This window comes from Oratosquilla oratoria, chromosome 1, assembly GCF_046742065.1.
Source record: "Oratosquilla oratoria isolate Oo_2021 chromosome 1, ASM4674206v1, whole genome shotgun sequence".
NCBI classification, from domain to species: Eukaryota; Metazoa; Arthropoda; class Malacostraca; order Stomatopoda; family Squillidae; genus Oratosquilla; species Oratosquilla oratoria.
In genome coordinates this window covers 129,402,295-129,428,060 of record NC_134777.1, presented here as the reverse complement: position 1 = coordinate 129,428,060, position 25,766 = coordinate 129,402,295, and the positions used below count along the sequence as shown (strand labels likewise).

Here is a 25,766-nt window from a genome sequence, read left to right as displayed (position 1 = left end):
TATATATATATATATGTGTGTGTATATGTATATATACACACACACACACACACACACACACACACACACACACACACATAAATAATATATATATATATATGTATATTATATATATATATATATATATATATATATATATATAGTGTGTGTGTGTGTGCGTGCGTGCGTGCGTGCGTGTGTGTGTGTGTTTGTTTGTGTGTATACCAACACTAACAAAATGTAGATTTTTTTTTCAAATTGTTCCACTTTCCAGTGGCCTTTGTCTTTTAGCTCCTTGCCCCTTCCAGTCTTTTTCATTTGCATCCCTCTTTCCCCATTTCCTCTTCAATATTCCCGATATTAATTTCCTCCAAGCCACACTACCATTCCCTTATGTTCCCCTCCAACCATTCCTTCATCCCAGTCCTTCTTCTTCTTCTCTGTCTTCATATCTGAATTAACGCTTTGCCTCTTCTTTCTCCCTCTGCAGGAGCTGCGAGGGCTAGCAGGTCGTGAGTATCTTGGCGGAGCTTGTGACCCTTACGTCAAGGTCATCCTCTGGAGAGAACGACGATCTTTGCGAAAGGTGAAGTCGGCGCCACTCCACGTCTTCCGGACGCGAACGATCCGACACACTACCAACCCAGCGTTTAACCAGTCTTTCGTCGTCGAAGTTTCTAGAAACGAACTAAAGGTGAATTCGGGCGAGAGATGAAGAACCTTTTCTTTCTTTACTTTGATCTTTCCTTCTTTCTTGGGATTTGGGGACAATGTCTCGAGGCGATGAGCTGGTTGCCCTCAGATTTTGTTTGATGTAGTGGATGGCGCGCGTACACACACAAATAATAAAAGTGGCATTTACATATTTGGATAAAGAAATTATTAAAAAAAATATTAGTCAATACTGATAAGGCCTAGACTAGAATATGCAGCGACACTGTGGTCACCCAGTTCCAAAAAGAATAGAAAGAATCCAGCGAGCAGCCACAAAAATGGCCCTTGCACGTGTAAACTTGTCATATGAGGAGAGACTGGCTAAACTGGAGTTACCGACTCTGGAGCAAAGAAGAGAGAGAGGCGACCTACTGACCATCTACAGAATCATGAAGGGCACAGACATACTCGGTAGAGAGTACTTGTTAACCTGGGACAAGAGAAACACAAGAGGACACGGAAAGGAAAAAAAACATAGTTATAGAAGAGATCTGAAGAAAAACAGTTTTCCACATAGAGTGGTGGACACTTGGAACAAACTGGATGAAAAAAATAGTGTGCGCAAAAACCATTCATGAATTTAAGAGCAAACTAGACACTGCAAGATACAAAGGCGGGACACCACGAGCGTAGCACCCCTTCCTGTAAAATACAACTAAGTAAATACACATACACACAAAATCTCGTTAGTGGAGTTCGGAGGGTGGTTGTAAGGTCTCAGCATTGCCTATAGATCGGTCAATAGTATGAACTCTCATCTAGGTGGGTAATAACTGTCAATCACGAGTCGAACACATGATCCAAGACCATGGTGGATCACACACGTCGGTCAAAGTGACAGCGAAGTTTGAAACTCCAGGAAAACTTCAAGTTTCGTCGATCTCAACTACGAGGGAGTACCTTTGTTGTATTAGTAGGGAAAGGGAAAGCTTGTGGTGTAGTGGGAAGGTGAAGAAAAAGGAGAAAGGGAGGGATTACTGAGGAAAATGGAAGGGAATGAGGAAGGAGACGAACAGGCTCTCCTGGACTTCAGAAGAAATGTCAACATGAGGGCTGCAGACGACACAGGTGAAGTCGAAAATATAAGTAAAGGCACTAAGATCAGAAATAGAGATAACAACAACACAATAGAAAGTGGAGATAATAATTTCCATGGAATTAATGAGGGAGGGGATGCCAACCTCCCCCGATTAGCAAATCTAGAGGAAAAATTGGAGAAAATGATCGAACACTGGGAGGTTAGGTTCAGCCAACTTACACGAATTACGCAAAGAGTTGATAAATTGGAAGAACTAAAGAAGGAGAACCAAAACATAAAGAAATAGAAGAATTAAAAAGACAGTTAAAAGAAGTAAAATATGAGAATGAGGAATTAAACAAGAATAATAAAGAGAATAAAGAGTCCATAGCAAAAGAAGCACAGGGTTGGAGAAAAGTCCAAGGGAACAATAAAATTGTATTTAGAGATATAGTGACACAACAGATGAAAGAACAAACCAAGGACACAGTTATTAAAGTGATGAGAGAAGAAGAATATAGTAAGAGACTTAGCGGACAAAAAAAAAGTATGATTATATTAGGGATTGAAGAGAAGCATAATCCAAGTAGGATTACAAGAGTAAAAGAGAAGGAAAAGGTAAACAAGATATTAGTATTTCAAGAGGATGAACAAGAAACAGGGAAAGAAATTGAAGAAATATATTGGATAGGGAAATACAACACAGATAAGACCAGATCAATTAAGGTTAAATTCAGGTCACGAACAACAGCAGAGAATATCTTACCAAAAACAGGGAAACTAGCAAACAGTGATCAATATAAACAGGTATGGATAAAAAGATAAATGAATAAAGAGGAAAGAGAGGATGAGAAAACAATAAGACTAGAAGCTAAGGGGGAAAAAACGAGAAAAGAACGGAGTCAAAGAGAAGTTCTATTGGAGAGTAGTGGATATGAAAGCGAGGAAATGGTTCACAGCAGAGAAAAACGGAATGGAAACAGAAAACAGGATGGAAGTAGCAGAAAATTAAAAGTATGTTACAAAAATATAGATGGCTTGATAACAGGCTTGAACGAACTGAATGATTACCTGAAGGAAAAAGAACCGGACATAATGGGAATTGTAGAGACAACATTGAAAGGTCCACTACCACCTGACAGTGTAAGACATGGTGCATATGATTATTGGATTATAAACAGAGAGGTAAAACAAGGAGATGGAGTTATGTTCCTGACTAAGAAAGATATAAATGTGAGGAATGTCACATATGGAAAAAATAGAGTAGAGATAATTATGATGGAAGTGGAGGACAGGGATGGGAAGAGCAAGAAGATCGTAGTAAATTATGTGCCTCCTAAAACGGCTTCGTGGGAAGAGAGAGAACACAAAAATATGTTAGAAGACACAAGGATAACACTAAATAAGATAATGGAAGATGGAGGAAGAATAGTTATAATGGGTGACTTTAATTGTAAAGAAACCTGCTGGGAAAAGATGACAGTGAAGGGTAGAGACAACCTATGGGGAAATGTACTACTTCATATGATTATAGAACATACAATGACGCAATGGATACAAGAGAATACTAGGCATAGAAATGAGGAAGAACCATCGAGACTGGACCTAATAATCACATCAGAACCCGAACTAGTGGACAAGATTGAATATAAGACACCAATAAGTAAAAGTGACCACATATTGGTTGAACTGGAACTAAATGAGGAAAAATACATGGAAAAAACGAACAATATAGAAAGGGAAGATAGATGTATGGATTTTTTTTTTTTTTTTATAAGAGTTCTTTCAAAAAGCAGATTGGGAAAGGATACACAAGGAGGAAACAACAGTAGAGGAGAAATGGAATATTTTGACAAAAATTGATAAAGGAGTGGAAAAGTATGCTCCAAGACAAAAACTAGAAAAAAGATATGTAAAGTGTTGGTACAACAAAAGATGTAGGGAGTTAAAAGGCAAAAGGGAAAAGGCTTGGATAAAATGGAAAAAAGACAAAAGACCTGAAAAATGGAAAATATATACTAGTTATAGAAATGAATATGTACAAATGTGCAGAGCAGAAGAGAGAAAATACCAAAAAGATGTAATAGAAAAATGTAAATATCAACAAAACTATTTTACTGATTTGTAAACGACAAACTGAAAAACAAACAAGAATTTGAGAAGCTACGATAAGGAGGAGTTGAATACACAGAGGAAATAGAAATGGCAGAAATTATGAACAAGCATTTTAAATCAGTGTTTACGAGGGAGAACATACAACCTAGAGATATCGAGTGGGAGGAGAAAACCCCCCCTATGAAAGAGATAGAAGTAACAAGGAATGAAATAATGAATCATTTGAGTAATCTCGATGTCAGAAAATCGCATGGACCAGATGAAATGGCAAATTGGATTTTGAGAGAATGCAGGAATAAACTAACAGACAAAATACATAGTCTAATAAGCAGTTCATTGAAAGAATAATAAGTTCCAGAAGATTGGAAAGGAGCAATTATAATACCAATATATTAAGAGGGAAACAAGGAAGACCCTACTAACTATAGACCAGTCTCTCTTACAAGTACGATAAATAAAATCTGTGAAAGAATTATCAAAATTAGATGGGTAAGGCATTTGGAAAAAAAAAAAAACGCACTAAATCCAAGGCAATTTGGATTTAGACAAGGACGACCATACGTCCCAAACTTAATGTGTTTCTATTCAAGGCTAATAGATGTAATACAAGAAAGAGATGGATGGGCTGATTGTGCATTTCTAGACCTGAAAAAAAAAACTTTTGATAAGGTACCACATAAGAAATTACTAAAGTAGAAACTGCAGGAGGAATACAGGGCAAACTGCTGAAGTGGATGGAAGACTTCTAGCATGAAAGAAAAATGAGAGTGGTGATAAGAGACACTAATTGGGATGAAGTGATTAATGGAGTTCCACAAGGAACAGTTCTGGCCCCAATAATGTTTGCTATATAAATTATATGGATAAAGGAATTGAAAGTTATATGAGCTTCTTTGCGGATGATGCAAAATTGTTGAAAAAAGTGAACACTGAAGAAGATTGTGAGTCGCTACAGAGTGATCTCAATAAAGTATGGGAATGGAGTAGGTAATGGGAGATGGAATTCAATATTAAGAAGTGTAGTATAATGGAATTTGGAAGAAGAAAAAAAAATAGTGGGATCATATAGATTGGGAGAAGAAATTAAAAAAGTAGAAAATAAGAAGGACCTGGGAGTCATTATTATGAATAATATGTCCCCTGAGAAACATATAAACAAAAATTTTTGGAGAAACTTATAACTTAATAAGAACAATCAAAGTGGCATTTACATACCTGGACGAAGAAATGGTGAAGAAAATACTAGTCACTTTGAGAAGACCAAGATAGTATGCAGCGACGACGTGGTCACCAAGTACAAAAAAAAATGTATAACAAAACTTGAAAGAATACAAAGAGCAATTACGAAATTGGCACCAACACTCTCAGAACTATCATATGAAGAGAAACTAGCAAAACTTGAGCTACAGACATTAGAGCAAAGAAGAGAGAGAGATGTGATAACTATTTTTATAGAATCATAAAAGGCATAGAAAATATTGATAGAGAGGATCTAATAAAATGGGATAGTAGAAATACAAGAGGACACGAAAAAAAAAAATCAAGACAGTTATAGAAGAGACCTGAAAAAGAACAGCTTTCCTCACAAGTGGTGTGTGCAAAAACAATACACGAATGTAAAAAGTCTAGATAAAACGAGATATGAAGACGGGACACTACGAGCATAGCTCCCCTTCCCGTAAAATGCAACTAGGTAACATATATAATATATATATATATATATATATATATATATATATATAGTCAACTCCCCATTAACGCGAGGGTTACGTTCCTAGAGATGTCGTGTTAATGGAAATCGTGTTAATGGAACATTATTTCTCCATAAGAAATAATGGTAATAGTGGGGGTTACGCTCCTGGGCAACGGGAAAGTCCGTCTATTTTGGGATTTTATCACTAAAAATCCTAAGCAGACACACTATTAATAAATTTGAAGGTTACAGAAACAATAAAAACACACATTCTTACTATATTGGTATTTATTGTGCGGTAAAATAAAAAATTTCTACATGTAAACATTATGACGCATCACTACCATCACTGTCGCTTGCCGTGCTCCCGTCCCCAACCTCACTACCCTCTCCTTCCTCACCCCTCTCTGCCTCCTCACACTGCTCTCCCTCCTCGCCTCGCCCTGCCTCCTCACCTCCCTCTCCCTCCTCGCCTCGCCCTGCCTCCTCACCTCCCTCTCCCTCCTCGCCTCGCCCTGCCTCCTAATCCTTGACTGTCTTTTTTTGAAAGAAATAGTGGAGTTTCGTCTGCGTCATCTTTTCTTCTTTTGATCTAACATCACTTTACAACAGTTGTTGGAAGGGTCGTTTGCAACTTCCAAACTACGGGGGTGAGTTCTCTCCTTTATTGGTGTCTGCCTAGTTCTAGTACAAAACATGGCTGGCAGGTCCGAAGAAGACTTCGGAGGTGCCAGATTTTCCTAGCTAATTACAAAAATGTGCATGCCCACAAGAAGGCAGCCAATTACATAGTTAATTGTTATCAAAAAATGGGCGTGCCCACAAGAAGGGCAGCCAATAGAAGATCTTGGCTTCGTGAGCGCCGTAGACGCGAACTCTGACCCTGGCTGAGCGAGTTCTCATGTTGTTTGGTGATCTTGAAAGACGTATGGGGAAAGAGGTCACTAGGTGACCTCTGAGGCGTATGGTCCGCGCAGCTGTGGTCCACGCGATGAAAGAGTCGTTCTATTCGATGGGCCTCCTAGTGGGCTTCTCTTGGGTAAGGAGGCCCGTTGTTCCTTCGTTGGAGGTGAAACAAATCGTCCGTGGGCGGAAGGAATTCGTCTGCCGCCTACAATGCTCGGCCACGCTATTGTCACCGTCCCGGTGACTGTACACATAGAGAAACAAGAACAAAACACAAGGCAAGGTCCTTAACAAGGCCTTGGCATTAGGATTATATACAAGAATAAAATATATGAAAACATGAGAGCTTAAAATTAAGAATATTGGAAAGTAGATATAGTTTCCGTTCACCTATATAAGGAATATACATTTATGAAGGTGTGGCTCTGTTACGTAGATTATAATGGAAAAATGGTACTGGCGGATTTTGCGAGACGGTTTGTGAGTTGTCGTCTCTATCCTGAAGAGAGGTAGTTGGGGAATTAACATTTTCTATGGCTAAGCCACGAGGAACCTTTTTTATGTTATCTTTATGCAACAGGGTCTCTGTCAGAGTTTGCAAACTGAGTGCCTTTACTTTATTGTTGGATTCGTGGTCAAGGATACGATAGGGACCCGAGAATTTTGCTGAGAGCTTAGAGGTAGGTGTGTGGTTAAGAGTGTAAACAATGTCTCCAATATCAAAGGTGTCAGTTCTGGCTGATTTGTTGTGCAAACGGACCATTTCGTCCTTCGTTAGATGGAGAGAATTATGTATTCTTTTGAAAAGGTGATTAAAATTTGCTACTTTAACCTTCACAAAATCGTTGAAGTTATATATTGGTGGTAATTCTGTAAGGAGAAGATCATAAGGGAGTTGTTTGTCTTAACCAAAAAGAACAAAATGGGGTGACTCCGATATTGATTTATTTATTGCAGAATTTAGACACGCTTGAATCATGGGAACATGTTCATCCCAGGAGGGTTGAATGTCAGAAGCAAGATGTCTGATAACATTGAGAATCTTTCTATTCTGGCGCTCAACTAGGCCATTTGAACTAGGATGATAAGCAGTAGTATTACATTTATTGATTTGGAAATAATCGCAAATGTTCGAAAGAATCTCATTGTTGAACTCACTGCCGTTGTCAGATATTAGAGTTTTGGGTGTCGTAAATGGGCATATGAGGTTGTCAATAATTGTCTTCGCAACGTGCTGTGCTGTCTTGTCTGGTAAGGGTGCAAGAATACAGAATCTAGAAAAGTGGTCGACACAGACAAAAAGGTATTTGTTTCCATTGGGTGTAAGAGGTAACTTAAGAAGATCGACAGCTACTGTGTCGAAGGGTTTTGAAGGTGTAGGGTAATTTAGAATTGGAACATGACCGCTAATGTGACCTTTGTGACTCGCACAAGAATGACAGGAGTCGATGTGGTTGTGTATGTCCTTACGCATAGTTAACCAAAAATAATGTAGTCTAGCCTGAGTAACACATTTGTCTTTGCCAGGATGTGCAGCAATAGGGGAATCATGTATAAGTTTTAAAACTTCTGGAATGAGCTCTGTAGGAACTACTATTTGGAGGACCGATCTGTTGGGTTCCTGTTTGTTTGTTAATGTTGTTTTATGATAGAGAATGTCATCAACTAGTGTGTAGTTGTCAATGTCTGGGGGGAAATTGTCAGTGTCACCTGTGTCTGCAGATTCGAGGAAATATATGACACGTTTCCAAAGAGGGTCTGATCTCTGAGCTGCTGCTATGCGTGCTTGTGTAATGTTAGTTGAATTAGGGCCTGGAATAACGGTCGCAATGTGTCGACTAAGAGCATTTCCATGGACGAAATGGAAAGTAGGCATGTACTCTTGGATGGTGAGGAACCATCGGGCAAGTTTTCCTGACAGATTTTTTCCTTTAAACAAATGTAAGATTGGTTGATGGTCTGTGTATTTCGTATCCGAGGATAATGTCTTTGAAATGCTTGAGGGCGTATATCACTGCTAAGGCTTCTATTTCTGTGACTGAGTAATTACGTTCGTGCTTGTTAAGAGTGCGGCTCGCATATACAATAGGTCTGAGTTTTGAGTTGTGTTCTTGCATGAGAACAGCGCCTAATCCGGAATATGATGCATCTGTGTAAATTGTGAAGGGAAGCTTGTGGTCTGGGAAAGCAAGGACAGGTGCCGTGGTTAAGGCTTTCTTTAAGTCAGTAAAGGCTTTCTCTTGGTCAGGTGTCCAAGTGAAGGGTATGTCTTTCTTAAGAAGTGACGTCAAAGGGGCTGCTACACTAGCGTAACCTTGAATGTAACGTCTGTAAAATCCTGATAGACCAAGGAATGAGCGTACGTGATCTATGGAAGTAGGACGTGGGAATTCAGTGACTGCCTTGACCTTGTCCTGCGAAGTTAATATTCCTTTGGAATTTAGGACGTGTCCTAGGAAACGTATTTCCTTCTGAAGGAAGGAACACTTCTTAAGCTTCAATTTGAGACCTGCTTGTTCTAGCCGCGAGAAAACATTGTGTAGAGTGTGTAGATGTTCGTCAATGGATTTGGAAGCTATTATGACATCGTCGAGATACATGAAAACAGAATCACCAATGAGACCATTTAGTACTTGATGCATGAGGCGTGTGAATACTGAAGGGGCTAAAACGAGACCCATGGCGAGTCGTTTAAATTGATAGTGTCCTGTGGGTGTGCTAAAGGCTGTCAGAGGCCTCGACTCTGGAGCAAGGGGGATCTGGAAATATCCCGACATAAGGTCTAAGGTGGTGAAAACTACATTGTTTTCACCAACAGAGTGGAGGAGCTCGTTTAGAAGGGGAATAGGGTGTCGGTCAGGAATGATGAGTTTATTTAACTCTCTGAAATCTACTAAAGGTCGGAAGGACCCGTCTTGCTTTGGTACTACAAAGAGTGGGAAATTCCATTCACTAATAGATGGTTCAATTACGTCTTGTGCAATCATGTCTTTAATCAGTGTATCTACTATCATGCGTTTAGAGTGCGGTAATCTGTATGCGGGAATGTAACATGGTTTGGAGTTCTCACGAAGGGGTATATGATGTTGAATTTTATTAGTTACTCCAAGGGGTTCACCTTCCGTTGCAATGGTCTGTCTGAACTTGTTGCAAAGTGCAAGCAAGTCTGCTTGTGCATCAGGAAAATCAATTGAGTTATGGTGAGATGCGTCAATAGGTACCTGTGCTGCTTGCACATTAGGAACCATGGCACAAACTTGAGAAGTTGGGAGCTCGTCATCTGTGATTTTGATACGTGAGGGATAAATTTGGAAATCACAGATGTTTGTGCCAACTGTGAGGTGGAGGGGTGCGTTACTATCATTTGCAATAACAATGCAAGTGTGACCTCTCCTTGAAGTAGAGCTGATGGCTGAAAACAAGGAGATGCCTTTTACGCGGCAAGTTTCTGGCATACAGAGTACATCGGTGTCTGGTGCTTGGAAAACTCGTATATGTATGCGTGTGTACTCACGAGGGAACAGTGTCTTTGGACTGATAAGTACTGCGTGAGCATATTGGAAGGTAGCTAACACTTGAGAGACTGGTGCGGAATGTGTGTGGAATTCCTCTAAGAGTGGCAAGAAATTTGCTTCCGCTTGTAAAAGATTAATGTCATTCATTTGTTGTTTTGTCTGTTGCCTAGCAGACTTAGACCTATGAGAGGATAGTGCGCGCCTGTTACGCTTGGAACATCTTCCTACCGTTGGTAGTGGAATGGAGGGTTTAGAGTCATGTGCATGTGTCTGTTTGTAGGTGCCATCAAGGGCTGTTTCGTCCTCGTGTGACGAAACAGAGTTGGGTTGACTATTTTGGCTAAAATTACTTGAAATTAACTTGGGTTTTTCCTGCTCGGTCACCTTGAGGTGGTTGACTGTAGGGGAAATTGCTGAAGGCAATGCTGGGAGGAAATGGTTTGCATAAATGATGCCATGTTGAGCAGGATATATAATAATGTTATGCTGCTTCATCAAGTTTAAGCCTATGAGAACATCAGCAGGGAAATGAACATCTGCTACATAAGTAGGAACTGTAATGGATGGGCACTCGTTCTTGAAACTAATGTCTAAAGAAAATTTTCCAGTGATGGGGAAGGGAATCCCATCCACATTGCACAAATTAACATCTGGTGGTTCTAGAATAGTCACGCGCTTTGTTTGGGTGCGCAATTTATGAAAACTACCTTTCGACATAAGGTTCACTGGGGAACCTGTGTCAAGGAAAACCTTCAATTTGTTTTTTCCAGTCGTGGCGTTGAAGATTAATGTCTGAGGAGATGCATCTGATACGTTAAGCGTGTGAACTGGCAACATGGACGTTTGAATGTCAGTGTAAGGGTTGTCTGATCTTGACCGGCCTTTCGGTTTCTTACCGAGGAGTCAGGTAGAGGATGAGTGATGTGACAGGTTAGCAGGGGAGGAGTGGCGTGCATGTCTCACAGGAGATGTATGACGTGAATGTGTCGGGGATGAGTTACGTGGATTCCTGGCAGAGTAGGTGGATCCTCGGTTGTGTGGGGATCGTGAACGTAGAACTCTACACCTGTCTGATGAGTGAAAGCATGTTCCATGATAACTGCAGTGCCTGGTGGGCGATGTGGGGAATTTATGGAAACATATATCGTCTGTGTGGCCTATTTTTTTGCAAAAGTTGCAGAACATTCGTGTCCTTGAGGGGGATCGGTGACGTGACTGATGACGTGTGCTAGATGTATGTCTTGATCTCGTGATAGGAGGAGTGGCCTGTGTTACCTGTGCTATCATGTGGTTGCGTGTAATAGGTGTAGTCTGGCTTTCTATTTCCGCGGTCGCCTCGTCCGAGTCAGGAAATTGTCTAGCGAATCGCGCTAATTTGACATCAGGTTTGAAGGCGGAGGTGCCGACTCGTCGCAATGTCTCTGGGTGCAATTGAGAAAGGAAAACAAGGTAGGCTACCATGGATACGACATATTCCACACTCATCATTCCGTTTGTTACCCATTTACTGTTACACAGATTGTCTCTCAATTTTGTTTTTACGGAGGTAGCTACACTCACTGCTTTATCCTTAGACTGGTAAGGTGGGTGATTTACCTGTTTCCCCACAGAATAAATGGTTGAAAAGGCGCCAAGCGGTTCAAAAATATCAAAGGCCTTATTGAACTCGTCCACGAAGTCTGCGTATGTGTCTAATTCGAGGAAGGCGTCTGAGTGTATTATGTATCCCGCTACTGTGTCATGTTTGTCGATCCTAGACGTCAGTATAGAGATTTTAGTCTTGTCATCTGTGGCTCCTCTACGTGCAATTTCAGCGTCCACTTCTGTTAGAAAATTGTGTACTGGTATGTTCCTACCATTGAAAAGAGGCAAGGTCGTCTCCTCTTTGATCAGAGTTACTAAATTTTGGGTAGGCGCGGCAGTTGCACCTTGTTCCGAACTGCTAGGACGTTGCTGTTGTTGTTGCTGTTGTTGTTGTTGCTGGTCTTCCATGTCTTGCGGGATCTGTGCCGATTGGCTACGTGTAATGGGTCTGTTTTTTTATTGTGTAAGGGTGGTGGTCACTATGTTGCATTTACGAAAAAAAAAAAAAAAAAAAAGAGATCCTGTTGCACTAGGTGGACTTATAAAACGGAACTATATCTACTTACCCAAGTTGACGTATGGAGGGAACGGGTGATGGGCGGTTGCGGTCGCGTACAGGGTGATGGAGGGAAGGGTGATGGGGAGTTGTGAGGGGATCCTGCGTTCACGGGGACTGCTGTAATGTTGGTAAAGGTTAGTGCTCTGTTGAATTATCAGAATGTATGGGGAAAGGAGCACACTACACAGTATAACATGTGATTTCACAATTGAAAAGGGGCTTGTAGGAGATTATACGTGTCTTCACTCGACAACAGCTGTCAGGCAGCTGCGGAGGTGTCTTCTTGACGTAACTGTTGGGCAGCTGGCACAGCGGCGGAGGTCGGTCGATGTGCAGTTGGTTGCAGTAGCGAAATCTCTCGTCGCTCGATGTTCCGCTGGCTGTAGTAGCGAAGTCTCTCGTTGCTTAAGTTGGAGGGCGTGGTGGAGAATCCACGGTTATGTAGCTGGTTGGTGGAGATAGAATGTCTGTTGGAGATCCCTGAAGAAATGACGAAGCTCTAAGTCTGTTGAATGTTGTCTTCGGTGTCGCGTGAATTGATTGGCGATGGCCAGGACGTCGTGCTTGCGCCGTGCTTGTGCTGGTTGCTTGTAGATTTGCTTGCTGTCGTTGAATGTCGAGTTCTATCCCACCGCTGTAGCCACCACTGTTGGAAGGGTCGTCTGCAACTTCCAAACTACGGGTGTGAGTTCTCTCCTTTATTGGTGTCTGCCTAGTTCTAGTACAAAACATGGCTGGCAGGTCCGAAGAAGACTTCGGAGGTGCCAGATTTTCCTAGCTAATTACAAAAATGGGCGTGCCCACAAGAAGGCAGCCAATTACATAGTTAATTATCAAAAATGGGCGTGCCCACAAGAAGGGCAGCCAATAGAAGATCTTGGGGTCGTGAGCGCCGTAGACGCGAACTCTGACCCTGGCTGAGCGAGTTCTCATGTTTGGTGATCTTGAAAGACTTATGGGGAAAGAGGTCACTAGGTGACCTCTGAGGCGTATGGTCCGCGCAGCTGTGGTCCACGCGATGAAAGAGTCGTTCTATTCGATGGGCCTCCTAGTGGGCTTCTCTTGGGTAAGGAGGCCCGTTGTTCCTTCGTTGGAGGTGAAACAAATCGTCCGTGGGCGGAAGGAATTCGTCTGCCGCCTACACAGTTCAGCTCCGACATAACTTCTCTGGCCACTGTTGCACTTCTGTTAATATTCAGATCTTTGGCTTCCAAGATATCCAGTCCTTCTCGTATAAACGAGTGTGTTTTTTCGAGGTCACTTTTGGTCAAGACTCTCTCGGGCTCTGGGGTTTCTGATATAGGCCGAGATGCAGCTGCCTCCAATTCTGCATTCTGTATCGTTTCAGTCTCTAACAGTTCTTCGTTAGTCAGCTCCACTCTGTGCGATTCTAGCAGTTCATCAATGTCCTTCTGCTCAAGTTGGTCAAACCTGGCTTCCCTGGCCTTATCAAGTCTTTCTTTGTTAGCTTTAGAGACATTTTCTTGGTTCTCAAAGCCGATGAAATCGTACACCAGCTGAGGACACAGATGTTTCCAAACCCCGTTTAGGCATTTCCTTGGCACTTTCTCCCAAGATTCTTTAATGAAGCGGAGAGCATCTTTGATGGTAAACTGCTTCCAATATTCCTTCACGGTCATCTTGTCTTTTTGTGTTCTCTCAACCATGTCAGTCAGGGTCGAACGTAGATAATACGACTTGAAGGTTTTAATAATTCATTGGTCACATGGCTGCAGAATGGAAGTGGTGTTTGGCGGCAAGAAAGCGAGCTGGATGTTGTTGGAGAGATTTTCTATTGACGGGGGGTGGCTGGGAGCATTATCCAAGATCAGGAGAATATTGAATGGAATCTCTTCCTTCTCGCAGTAAAGTTCCAACTCTTTCTCCAATTTCCCAAAGTAGTCCTTGAATATGCTCCCCGTCATCCATCCTTTTTTGTTGGAATACCAGTAGCAGGGTAGGAAGGTCTTGAAGCCCTGTGAAGACACAAGAACAAACAAAATTAGTTTAGTGTGCCGTAAATTGTGAGTTGGTGACGGTGTTTTTTTTTTTTTTGCACAAAAAAACGAGCGTTTACAATCTTGGTAAAAAAAATTCAAAGCTTTCATGACTAATAATCAACATCCATACATACACACCTTCAATGCTCGTGGATTTTCCGAGTGGTAGACAAGGGCAGGTTTCAGCTTGCAGTCTCCCTCTGCATTGGCACCGAACAAGAGCGTAAGACGATCCTTGGAGGCCTCAAATCCAGGTGCAGTCGTCTCCTCAACCGATATATAGGTCCGGATAGGCAGTTTTTCCAATATAGATCTGTCTCATCTATATTAAAAATCTGCTTGGAAGTGTAGCCACCTTCCTCGATGATGGTCTTGAGGGTAGCCGGATACCTTTTGGCTGCTTCCACATCGGCAGATGCAGCTTCCCCAGTCATTTTGAGATTGTGGAAGCCATATCGTTTCTTGAACCTTTAGAACCACTCAGAACTGGCATTGAAGGTCTTGGCTTTGTTTTTGTCTTCCTCATTCTCGTCTTACACATCCTAGTAGAGACTTAAAGCTTTAGCTTGTATGATGGCCATGCAGATAGGGACATTATGCTTGTTTTGGTTTTGGATCCATTGTGCCAATAACTTCTCCATCCTCTCCATCTCCATGGATATTGCTCAGGAACATTGTGAAGAGGAGGCTGATGTACCAGCAACAGAACCGGCTCTGATATTGTCAGCATTCGCCCTGATGGTCCGCAAAGTGCTCTCATTCAGTCCGGTAGCATGAACAATAACAGAAGTTCTTTCACCCCGATCGTAACGATCCAACACTTCTAACTTATTTTCTATGGTCACAAGTTTTCTTGACCTCTGCTGTACTCTCCTTTGGGGTACCAGGAAGCTTGGGTGCCATAGTACACGAATTTATGTAACACAAAACTTTGATAAAATTGTTTATGAGTTCCACACGCTGTGAGGGCTGGCTTAACACTGAGGACAAGAGGCAGAGAGCGGGAGCGCGGGAGTCAGAGCGTCTCTCCTGCGCTCTGGCGGCGAGATATTCAACTACAGTAGGCGGGAAATTCAACTCACATAACATCGGACATTTCGTGTTATCAGAATATATATTAATAAATTTTAAGTCGTGTAAGATCGAAATCGTGTTAACAGAACTCGTGTTAACGGGGAGTTGACTGTGTGTGTGTGTATGTATATATATATATTATAGTATATAATATTCATTTATATATTACCATTATCTCTTTTCTGTACAGCGTCTTCCCCAATGATAAAAGTCACCCACCTTACTTTTCTTCGGTGTATTTTGTGCAAAACGAAAGTAAAGCAGGATGGAATTAGTTCCTCCCGACCTCTGTGATTAGGACACTCTTCACCTGAAAGGTGAATCTTCCTTCTCTCCCTTTTTACATCCTCCCTACAGAGAACCTCCTTCTCCCTCCTCTGTCTCTGAGACATCTTCAAATATCTCATCTTGTCGCAGGAGCTGATGGTGAAACTGGTAGCTCTCGACTGCGACAAATGGACGAGCCCGACGACCCTGGGTGAAGTGACGCAGCCCCTTCGAGAAATCAAGACGCTTACTACGGCCGACGAGAAGACTACTCTCAATTACTACCTGGTGGAACCCAAGCTGGTGAGTGAGTTCTCTGTAAGAAGTTCCTCGTGGTCTGCTGAGCGAAAATGTTTCTGGTAGTTTAAGGCAGTGAGTGAGGTGAAGGGATCTTGGTTAGTGAGTGTGTCTTGCGTTTTCGTGATACATTGCGAGGGATTTTTGAGTATGGGTATAGCTGTGGGTGAGGGTCTTGGCGACTTTAGGTTCTGTGTAAGAGGGTTTTTACTTATAGTAAATATTGGTCATTACCCTCTTTCCTTTCGACTCTGACAAAAGGCCACTGCTTCAGGACGGGTCCATTGACACCCAAAGTGCGTGTAAGGAGGGAAAGGGGGTAACCTGTACATGCACTTCCTTTTTTCAATCTAAGGGGACTCATTCTTTCTCCACCTCCACTGCGGAAAGGGGGACGGTAATATATGTAGTATTGTTTGTAAAATAAGTTTATAGACTGCTGCTGTGCAGTCTTGGTCTCTGGTAACATAGAAAAATGTAGTAGTAATTGTAACGAATAGACTCTCTTATTTGTGTTGCCAAAACTACCAATGGTGAACGCTCTTTAAGCCAAGTGCATTGTAACCTTATTAACATCACCAATACATGTTAGCAAAACATCAAAGAATCTATTTTCCAACAATGCAAAGAGAAGGGATGGGGTCACCAGGATGATCAAGAGCGGTACGCTGGTGCATCATGCCTCTACCTCCAATGTTCTTGCTCTGTTTATGTTCTCATTTTCTTTTCCACCCTAATTGTACTCTACTCCCTTTTCCGTCCATTCTGTCCCATGTCTGGACTGGGTGCGGAAAAGAAACTGATTCTAGCAGCTGTGGCGATAGAAGGAACTGTTACTGGAGCCGATGGATGAATAGACTGCCTTTTGCATATGGTCGGGGGTTGCTGAGCTCTCCCTCGCTACTGTCCAACCCCGAAGTAGTAAAGAGTTGCACCTTCAGTCCAGTTTCGTGCTTGTGTGTTCTGGCTAATAACAGGCCGCTTTGTTCAGCTGAGAATGGGATTTAGAAACCTTAGTCTGTCAATCAGTTGTTGCCTCGATTTTCCGCGGCCCCACGGTGGTCGGCAAAAATCCACGGATTCTTCCACAGGTCTCCCTAGGACAGGGGTTATCAATCTAGGATCTGGGGAGTCTGAAGCATCCAAAGAACCACCTTAGAGGGCATACAACATTCGGTCATAAGCAGTTGAGGAGAAAGGAAGTGTCAACAGCTGCTCCGAGTTTCGCTACGATTAGCGCTCCGAACAAGCGCTTTAACTGCTCACCCGGAAAAACGACTTATTGGTATTGCAGGGAGTATCAATATGTATTCGTGGGACCGCCGGGGTTTGTATCCGATCCAGTTCTTGAGTGAATACTTTAATACCAAATGGAAAGTAATAAAGAAGGAAGAATCAATGAACTAGCGAAAATAGGACTAGACGAATTTAGGATTGAGTCCCCATGGGGGGTAATACGCAAAAAAAAAAAAAAAAAAAACATGCCTGAACAACACTCCCAAAGCGACCAGCAGGTATGTAAGTGATGAGTATTTCTCGGGGTTTAGGAGGCAAGGGTAAACAATGGAGAAAACCTTGGACACTGAGAGGAATTTTAGGATTAGCAGAGTAATACGAAACAGAGAAATTAACAACTTAAGAGACGAAGTGATCGATTTAAGATTAGACTACAAAGATTTGCAACTAGAAATAACCAACCTAGGTACTACGAACGAGGTAATACTAAGGGAATTAAACGAACTAAAAAGTGAACTAAGTGCGATAAAAAGATAAAATGAAAGGAAAACGAGGTTAAGACTGCACATGATGAACTGAAAAAAGAGGTAAAAGAACAATTGAAAGCAGTTACGGAAAAAATGGAAGAATCAAAGAGACTAAACGAAATAAAAAACAGTGAAAAAAGGAATGCAAAAGTCAAAAACTATCATTCACAGAAAGAGTACAGCAGCAGGTAGAAGAGACTGCAAAGGAAACAGTGATCAAGGTGATCAAAGAGAGGGAAAATTGGGTGAGAGATACAGTAGACAAAAAGAAATGCATTGTAGTTTATGGTATAAATGAAAAACACAATGTACACAAATACCAAAGGGAAGAGAAAGAAATTGCGAAGGAGATTCTAAAAGCAGTCCAAGAAGGAGGACAAAGTTTAGATACAGAAATCGATGATGTACACAGGATGGGTACACTCAAAAGAAAAGAATCACAGACCAACGAAAATCAAACTAAGAACACAAATGATAGCAGAAGTACTATCAAAATAAACAAAACTAGCAAACAGTGAAAAATACAAAAATGTATGGATAGAAAAGGAAATGAATGCCAAGGAATTAGAGAAAGGTAGGGAAATGAGAAGTGAGGCTCAGAAAAAAAAAAACGAGAAAAGAATGGAGACGGTTTTTTTTTTTTTTTTTTTTTTTTTTTGAGAGAGAGAGAGAGAGTGCTAGATCTGAGACTTAAAAAATGGTACATCAGAAAAATGGAAACTTAAACCAAAAAAGAGAAGAGAAGAAAAAAGTAAAAGTGGCATATACAAATATGGATGATATGATATCAGGATTAAATTAATTGAATGACTATCTATCAATAGAGAAACCTGACATAATGGGAATTGCAGAGACAAAATGAAAGGTCCTGTACAATCAAGTATGGTGTGACAAGGATTATACAACATTTGGTCGAAAAATAGGACAAACAAGGGGGGTGGTCATGATATTGACTAGAAAGGACCTAAATGTAATAAAAGCAACAGAAAGAAAAGATAATTTGGAATTAATCACAGTTAAAGTCAAAACAGCAATATGAAAAGGAGAAGGTTTATAGTTGTTTATGTGCCACCAAAAACTAAGACCTGGACTGATAGTGAACACTCCAAATTACTAGAAGACACAAAGAATGAATTAACTGAGACACTGAAATATGGAGAAAATATAGTAATTATGGGTGACTTTAAGGCAAAGGAAATAAATGGGGAAGAATTGACCATGGGAGGTGGAGACGAACTCTGGGGAAATGTTCTACTGGATATGACCATAGATTACACATTGATGCAATGGGTTAAAAGAAAATACTAGATTTAGACAAAACGAAGAACCATCGAGACTAGATTTGATATTCACCTCAGAACCAGAAATAGTAGAAATAAATTATAAAACACCAATTGGGAAGAGTGACCACATACTAATAGAGATTTAACTTAAGGAACAAAATATGCTAAGAAGGAACAAGAAACATAGAGAAGGAAGACTGATGTACAACAAAACTGATTTTGTAAGACATACATTTTTTTCCAAAATGCCTGTTGGGAAAATTTTGCAAATGATAAAACGAAGACGGAAGACAAATAGAACATTTTCAAAGAAATATATAAAGAGGGAAAAGACAAATATGTGCCTAAGCAGAAACAGAAAAAGGAGTACATAAAGTGCTTGTATAATAAAAAGTGTAGCGATGCTAAATATAGAAGAGACAAAGCATGGAAAAGAGACAAAAAAGAGACTAAATGGCAAACATACATAAACTGAGAAATGAATATGTAGACATATGAAGAGAGGAAAAAAGAAACTTATGAAAAAGATATAATAGCAAAATGCAAAGATCAACCTAAACTGTTCTACAGATATGTAAACAAACTAAAAGACAAACACGAAATAATAAAACTGCGTGAAGGAAATCAAGAATACACAGAAGATGTAGAAATGGCCGAAGTAATGACCAGACTCTTTAAGTCGATTTTTACAATTGAAAGCTCACAATTGTGGGATGATAGTCACCAGGAAGGATCCCCTAAAATGGAAGAAATAATGGTGACACAGAAAGAAATAAGGGCCCAAATAAAGAAACTCGGTGTCAGAAAGTCACATGGTCCAGACGGAATAGCAAATGCATAGACGAACTCACAGACAAAATACACAAGATGACTTCTCACTCAAAGAAGGGAAAGTACCACAAGAGTGGAAGAATGCTAATGTTGTACCAATATATAAAGGAGGAAATAAAGAAAATCCAACAAATTATAGATCAGTATCCCTTACAAGCACAATTGCAAAAATATGCAAAAGTTATTAAAAACAAATGGACTAAACACTTGGAAAAGAACAAAATATTAAACACCAACCAATTTGGATTTAGAAGTGGAAGATCATGTACTACAAACTTAATACGCTTTTACTCAAGATTGCTAGACACAATACAAGAAAGAGATGGCTGGGCAGATTGTGCCTTCCTGGACCTACAAAAGGCTTTCAACAAAGTACCACACAAAAAACTACTAAGAAAAATTGAACTAATAGGTGGAATACAAGGAAAATTATTGGAATGGATGGAAGACGTCTTGAAAGGAAGAAAAATGAGAGTGATACTTAGAGAAAAGAACTCAAAATGGATAGACATGATAAATGGAGTACCCCAAGGCTCTGTGTTGGCTCCGATAATGTTTGCTATTTACATGAACGACATGGATGAAGGAATTAAATGCTACATAAACTTCTTTGCAGATGATGCAAAACTATTGAAGAGAGTAACGAAGACTGTAAATCTTTTCAGGGAGATCTGGACAAAGTTTAGAATTGGAGTAAAAAGAATGAAGGGAATTTCAATATTAAAAGTGTAGTGTAATAGAATTTGGAAAAAGCAAAAATAAAATATCCGGTAAATACAAAATTGGAACAAAAGAAGTTACAAAAGTAAATTCAGAGACCTAGGAGTGATAATTTCAAATGACATGACACCAGACAAACATGTAAACAAAATAGTTGGAGAAACCTACAACTTAATAAGATCAATGAAAGTGGCTTTTGACTACATGGACGAGGAAATGGTGAAGAAAATCCTAGTTACACTGATAAGACCAAAATTAGAATATGCAGTGTCACTATGGACATCCATTAAAAAAAAAAAAAAAAAAAAAAAAAAACATATACGAGAAAGAATTGAAAGAGCACTAACAAACATGGCACTAACACTCAGCATGTTGACATACAAAACAAAGATTGGACAAACTAAACTTATTAACTCTGGAGCAAAGAAGAGAAAGAGGCAATTTGATATCCATATATAGAATTATGAAAGGGATGGAAATCCTTGACAGGGATGATCTACTTAAATGGGACAGAAGAAATACAAGGGGACACAAGAAGAAACTTAAGGACAGTTACAGAAGAGATCTGAAAAAGAATAGCTTTCCACATAGAGTGATAGATACATGGAATAAATTGAAAGAGAAAACAGTGAGTGCTAAAACTATACACGACTTTAAGAAAGAACTGGATGCGGAAAGATACAACTGCGGGTCCCTATGAGCATAGCTCTTCTCCCGCAAAATACAACTAGGTAAATAAATACAGTTCGGAAACGTGTATCAGTCGGCGGATGCAAAACTATTTTATTCAGCATTGAAAAGATATCCAGGAACTTTGCAAACAGCATTACATAAGTAAAGGACCCACAAACATAAAGCTTGAGAACCTCTGCTCTTATACATAGGTTGGGGTCCAGTGGGAATGGAGAATGGAGTTTTCTATAATTCATATAAAAAAGAATTATGTAATTGAATTTTAAAAAATCATATATTCCTATGAAGTGCCAATATTATACCTGTTAACTTCTATACCATTGCATTGTCAACAGTTTTTTATATTGTATACTCCATGCATCAATTCTAATAACAATTAGCTTGTTTCTTTTCTTTTTTTAACATTATTTGAAGTATAAATAATTTGTGTATAAATATAAAGATTGTTGATCACAACTCAAATAGGGTTTGGCAATCTCTGCTCTTGGAGGAAATACTGGAGTGCTCTCTGTAATCCACGAGTGTGAGGTTACTTTCACTTCACAGGCTGGTGGAAGAAGGGAAAAACATTGATGTCTTCTCTTCTTGTATGAAAATTCTGTTTTAACTTTAACATCAGTTTTAACAGTTTCCTGGTGTTTCAAGCAACATCAGCTTACTCTGTGTGTCCTCCCCATCCACCTTTTTTTTCCTGTCTCACCATGTTGGCCTCCTACAGGATCTGGGTGAGGTGCTGTTTGGACTGAGCTACCTGCCCACTGCACAACGGCTCTCGGTGTCTGTCATCAAAGCAACCAATCTCAAGTTCTGCAGCATCGTGCCGGACCTTGAGGAGTTCTGTAAGTAGCTTGTGTATATAAGCATGAAAGTGTGTATGTGTGCACAGTGTGTGGGTGTATTCTATTTTCTAATTTTTAACATATCTAGACTCAAACTCATTTACAGTTCCAACTTAATCTACATCCTTGATTTCCAATAATTGTATTCTGATTTGAACTTGTGTATTGTTTGAGCTTGGGCTGTATCACCTTCTAAGATATTCTACATATTTATGCATCTATACGGAAAACTGTATTTTTTCACATTCTTTAGACATGTGGTCTTTCTTAATTTAATCCCATGACCTTTAATCAGGAGATATCTTCTGTCTATGCAATTTATCCCCATTAGTGACTTAAACACTGTAATCATATTACCAGAATTGGAAAGGTTTAGAGACTTAATTTCCTCACATGATGCCAGATTACACAATCTGAAAAAAAAAAAAAAAAAAATCTTGAGCAGGAAAAGGAAACAAACCTGGCTCAAAAAATGGAGACTGATAAATTGACAAGGGGAAATGAAACTTTGTGAGAAAAAAATCTTAACACCATAGAGAAAAGAGGAGAGGCAAATGAGGATAGGAGAAATAAAGTAACCTTTAAAGAGATCATGAAGCAACAGGAAAGAGATAACCTGGAAGAAGCAATAGTAAAAGTTATATACCTGTATATAAAAAAAGAGAATCTCTTGTCAGAGATGTTATTTACCTAGTTGTTGTTGTTGTTGTTGGCGTTCCCTAGACTGTCTGTCCGAGCAGTCCCGTCTCCCCAAGGAATGCTACAGCCGAAACTGGGTTTTCCCACAAATCCTTTATAGAGTGTATGGTGTGTTGTTTGCGTGCATAATTGTGTATAATGCAGTCTTCCATTATGTGTTGTATGGTATGGGGTGAAGTGTTACATCCTGGGCAGCTGTTCACAATGCGGTCATCCAGCCTCTTCTGGTAGCTTAGAAGTGCTGGGTGGTGGCCGCACCGCAGTCTGGCCAAGTGGACTCTGTTGTAATATATGGGAGGGGAGCTATGCTCGTGGTGACCCGTCTTTGTATCTCTCCGCATCAAGTTTTATCTTAAAATCTTGTATAGTGTTTGCACATACTGTTTTGTTGTCTAATTTGTTCCATGTATTAATCGCTCTGTGTGGGAAACTGTTCCTTTTCAAGTTTTTTCTATAACTATCTTTTTTCAGTTTTTTTCTGTGTCCTCTCGTTTTACCATTGTCCCACACTAACAGGTCATTCCTGTCTAAAACTTCCATTCCTTTCATTATTCTGTAGATAGTCAGCAAATCTCTTCTTTCTCTTCTTTGTTCCAGAGTTGGTAGGTTCAGTTTGGATAGTCTTTGCTCATATGTTAGTTCGGCAAGAGTTGGTGCTAGTTTGGTTGTCGCTCTTTGTAATCTTTCTAGTTTCTTAATATTCTTTTTGGTACTGGGTGTCCAAAGTGATGCTGCGTACTCAAGTTTTGGTCTTATCAGGGTAGTTAGTATTTTCTTTATCATTTCTTCATCCATATATGTAAATGCCACTTTGATTGACCTCAATAAATTGTAGGTTTCTCCGAATATTTTATTTATATGCTTATCAGGTTTCATGTCCTTTCCAATCATCACTCCAAGATATTTTTCAGAGTTTGCTTTTTTTATTTTTTCGTCTCCAATTCTGTAATCTTTTGATATTCTGTTTTTACTCTTTCCAAATTCCATTATACTGCATTTCTTTATATTAAATTTCACTTCCCACTTTTGAGTCCAATTCCATATTGTGTCCAGATCTTGTTGCAATGAGTTGTAGTCCTCTTCCATTCTTACCTTCTTCAAGTAATTTTGCAACATCTGCAAAAAAATTCATATAGCACTCCATGCCTTCATTCATGTCATTAATGTATACGGCGAACATGATTGGGGCCAGTACCGATCCTTGCGGGACACCGCTTTTTACTTCTTCCCAGTTGGAGAATTTTTCTCTAATTACAACTCTCATTTTCCTCCCAATCAGGAAGTCTTTCATCCATTCCAATAATTATTATTTGACAATAATTATTATTAGACATTATAGACAAGTCTAGATGCGTCTCTTACTCTTTGGATGCCAAGAAGAATACAACACCTCATGGAAGTTATGTCAAGAAAAAGAAATGCAAATGATTAAGGAAATTACATCAACAACTCTAGGGGAAGATTTGGATATAATAGACCAGATTGATAGCATATATAGGTTAGGTAAGTATAAGAGAAATTGTACATGTCTGATGAAAATAAAGCTCAAGTCGCAAGCCATGGCAAAAGAAGCAATCAGCAAGTCTTGGAAGTTGGCTTAGATTAGGAAAGATGCTAACAAAGAGGAACAAGGAAAGACACAGAAGCTTTTAGAGGACCCTAAAGCCCAAAATTATTGAAGGACCTAAAGAGATTTTTTTTTTTTTTCTCAATCACGTGAGGAAATGGTTTCTAAGAAAACAAGAAGGCAGTATTACAAAGTAAGCACTACAAGGAAATTTAGAATAGCATTTGCTAATGTTGATGGTGTACTATCAGCTAGGTTGGAAATAAATGAGCCTGATATATTGTGTTTTGTAGAGAAAAAAATTTATATACAGTTGGGGAACAATAGATACACCTCCTGGAGAAGAGACAGAGAAGATAAAAAGGGTGGAGTAATGTTTGTAGTGAGAAGTGACATAAAGGTGGAAGAAGCAAATCTAAGTGAAGGCAGGGCTGAAACAATTCACCTAAAGATTAGTACTAAAGTGCAAAATAAAAGAGACTTCATGATGGCATATGTTCGCCCCAAGACAAAAGCTTAGACTGAAACTGAATATCAAGAAATATTAATAGATACAGCTCTTTTCCTAAAGACAAATATTGAACAAAGTAGTACCATAGTCTTTATTAGGGATTTTAATTGTGGTGAGGTCAACTGGGAGGATTGGGAAGCAAGCAGCAAAGCAAATTCCTGGGGAAATACCATTAAGTATAGTAGTGGAGAACATAATAATGGAATGGGTAAAGGAAGTAACCCAGGTAAGAGATGACACTCCCAAGATAAGATTTGTTACTAACCAAAGAGCCAGACATCATCAGCTCCTTGAACTACCTTTGCCCAATACAAAAAAGTGACCATGTTACAAATGAATTTCAGCTGGCAGATGAGGAAATAGAGCCAAGGAATGAATCACACAGGCAAGGGAGAATAAATTTTAGGGAAACAGATTACTTAGGGTTGAAAAAATTCTTTGAAGAAACAAACTGGATGGAATTCATGAATACCAGAGGAATAAAGAGGAAATGGGAAATCTTTCTTGACATTTACAACCTAGAAGTGAACAAACATGTGCCAAATACTAGAGAAAGGAAGAAGCAAAAACAGGACTAGTTTAACAAAAAGTGTGAGATTACAAAAAAGGTCAGGGATGTGGCTTGGGGAAAATGGAGAAAGAAAAGAAGCAATAAAACAAAAGAAGCTTACAACAAGTTAGGAATGACTATACCAGAATTTTCAGGAAGATTGCAATTTTGAAAGAGATGCAATAGAAAAATGCAAAGATGAACCAAACTGTTTTACAGGTTCATAAATGGTGAATTTAGACACAAGGAAAAAATCGCCAAGTTAATAGTAGATGGTGCAGTCTTTGAAGAGGATTCGGCTCAGGCAGATATAATGAATGAAGGTTTCCAATTGGTCTTCACAAAAGCGAGGGGAGAAGAAAAAACAGGTTTAGCAGATATAAATGTAGAAATGAGGGAAGTGCTCAGTCTCCTGGGATCGTTGGATGTGAATTTTTTTTTAGGACTTATCAAGATTTCAATCTGGATACTTCAAGTATGTAGGGAACAACTAGTGGATATGATCCACAGTATTATCACATATTCATTGAAAGAAGGCATTGTGCCACTTGATTGGAAAAGTGCAAATGTGGTGCCAATTCACAAAGGT

The 25,766-nt window shown here is 39.8% G+C and overlaps 1 protein-coding gene across 2 annotated transcripts in view; it reads left to right on the top strand.

Moving 5' to 3' along the window:
- The window catches only part of LOC143027002 (synaptotagmin-5-like), a 179,925-nt gene that overhangs the window by 134,640 nt on the left and 19,519 nt on the right, over positions 1-25,766 (top strand). For both annotated transcript variants that reach the window (XM_076187835.1, XM_076187826.1), the window contains exons 6-8: positions 470-673; positions 15,575-15,727; positions 21,730-21,850. In XM_076187835.1, coding sequence (XP_076043950.1) covers positions 470-673; positions 15,575-15,727; positions 21,730-21,850 — 478 coding nt within the window. The remainder of the gene's footprint in view (positions 1-469; positions 674-15,574; positions 15,728-21,729; positions 21,851-25,766) is intronic.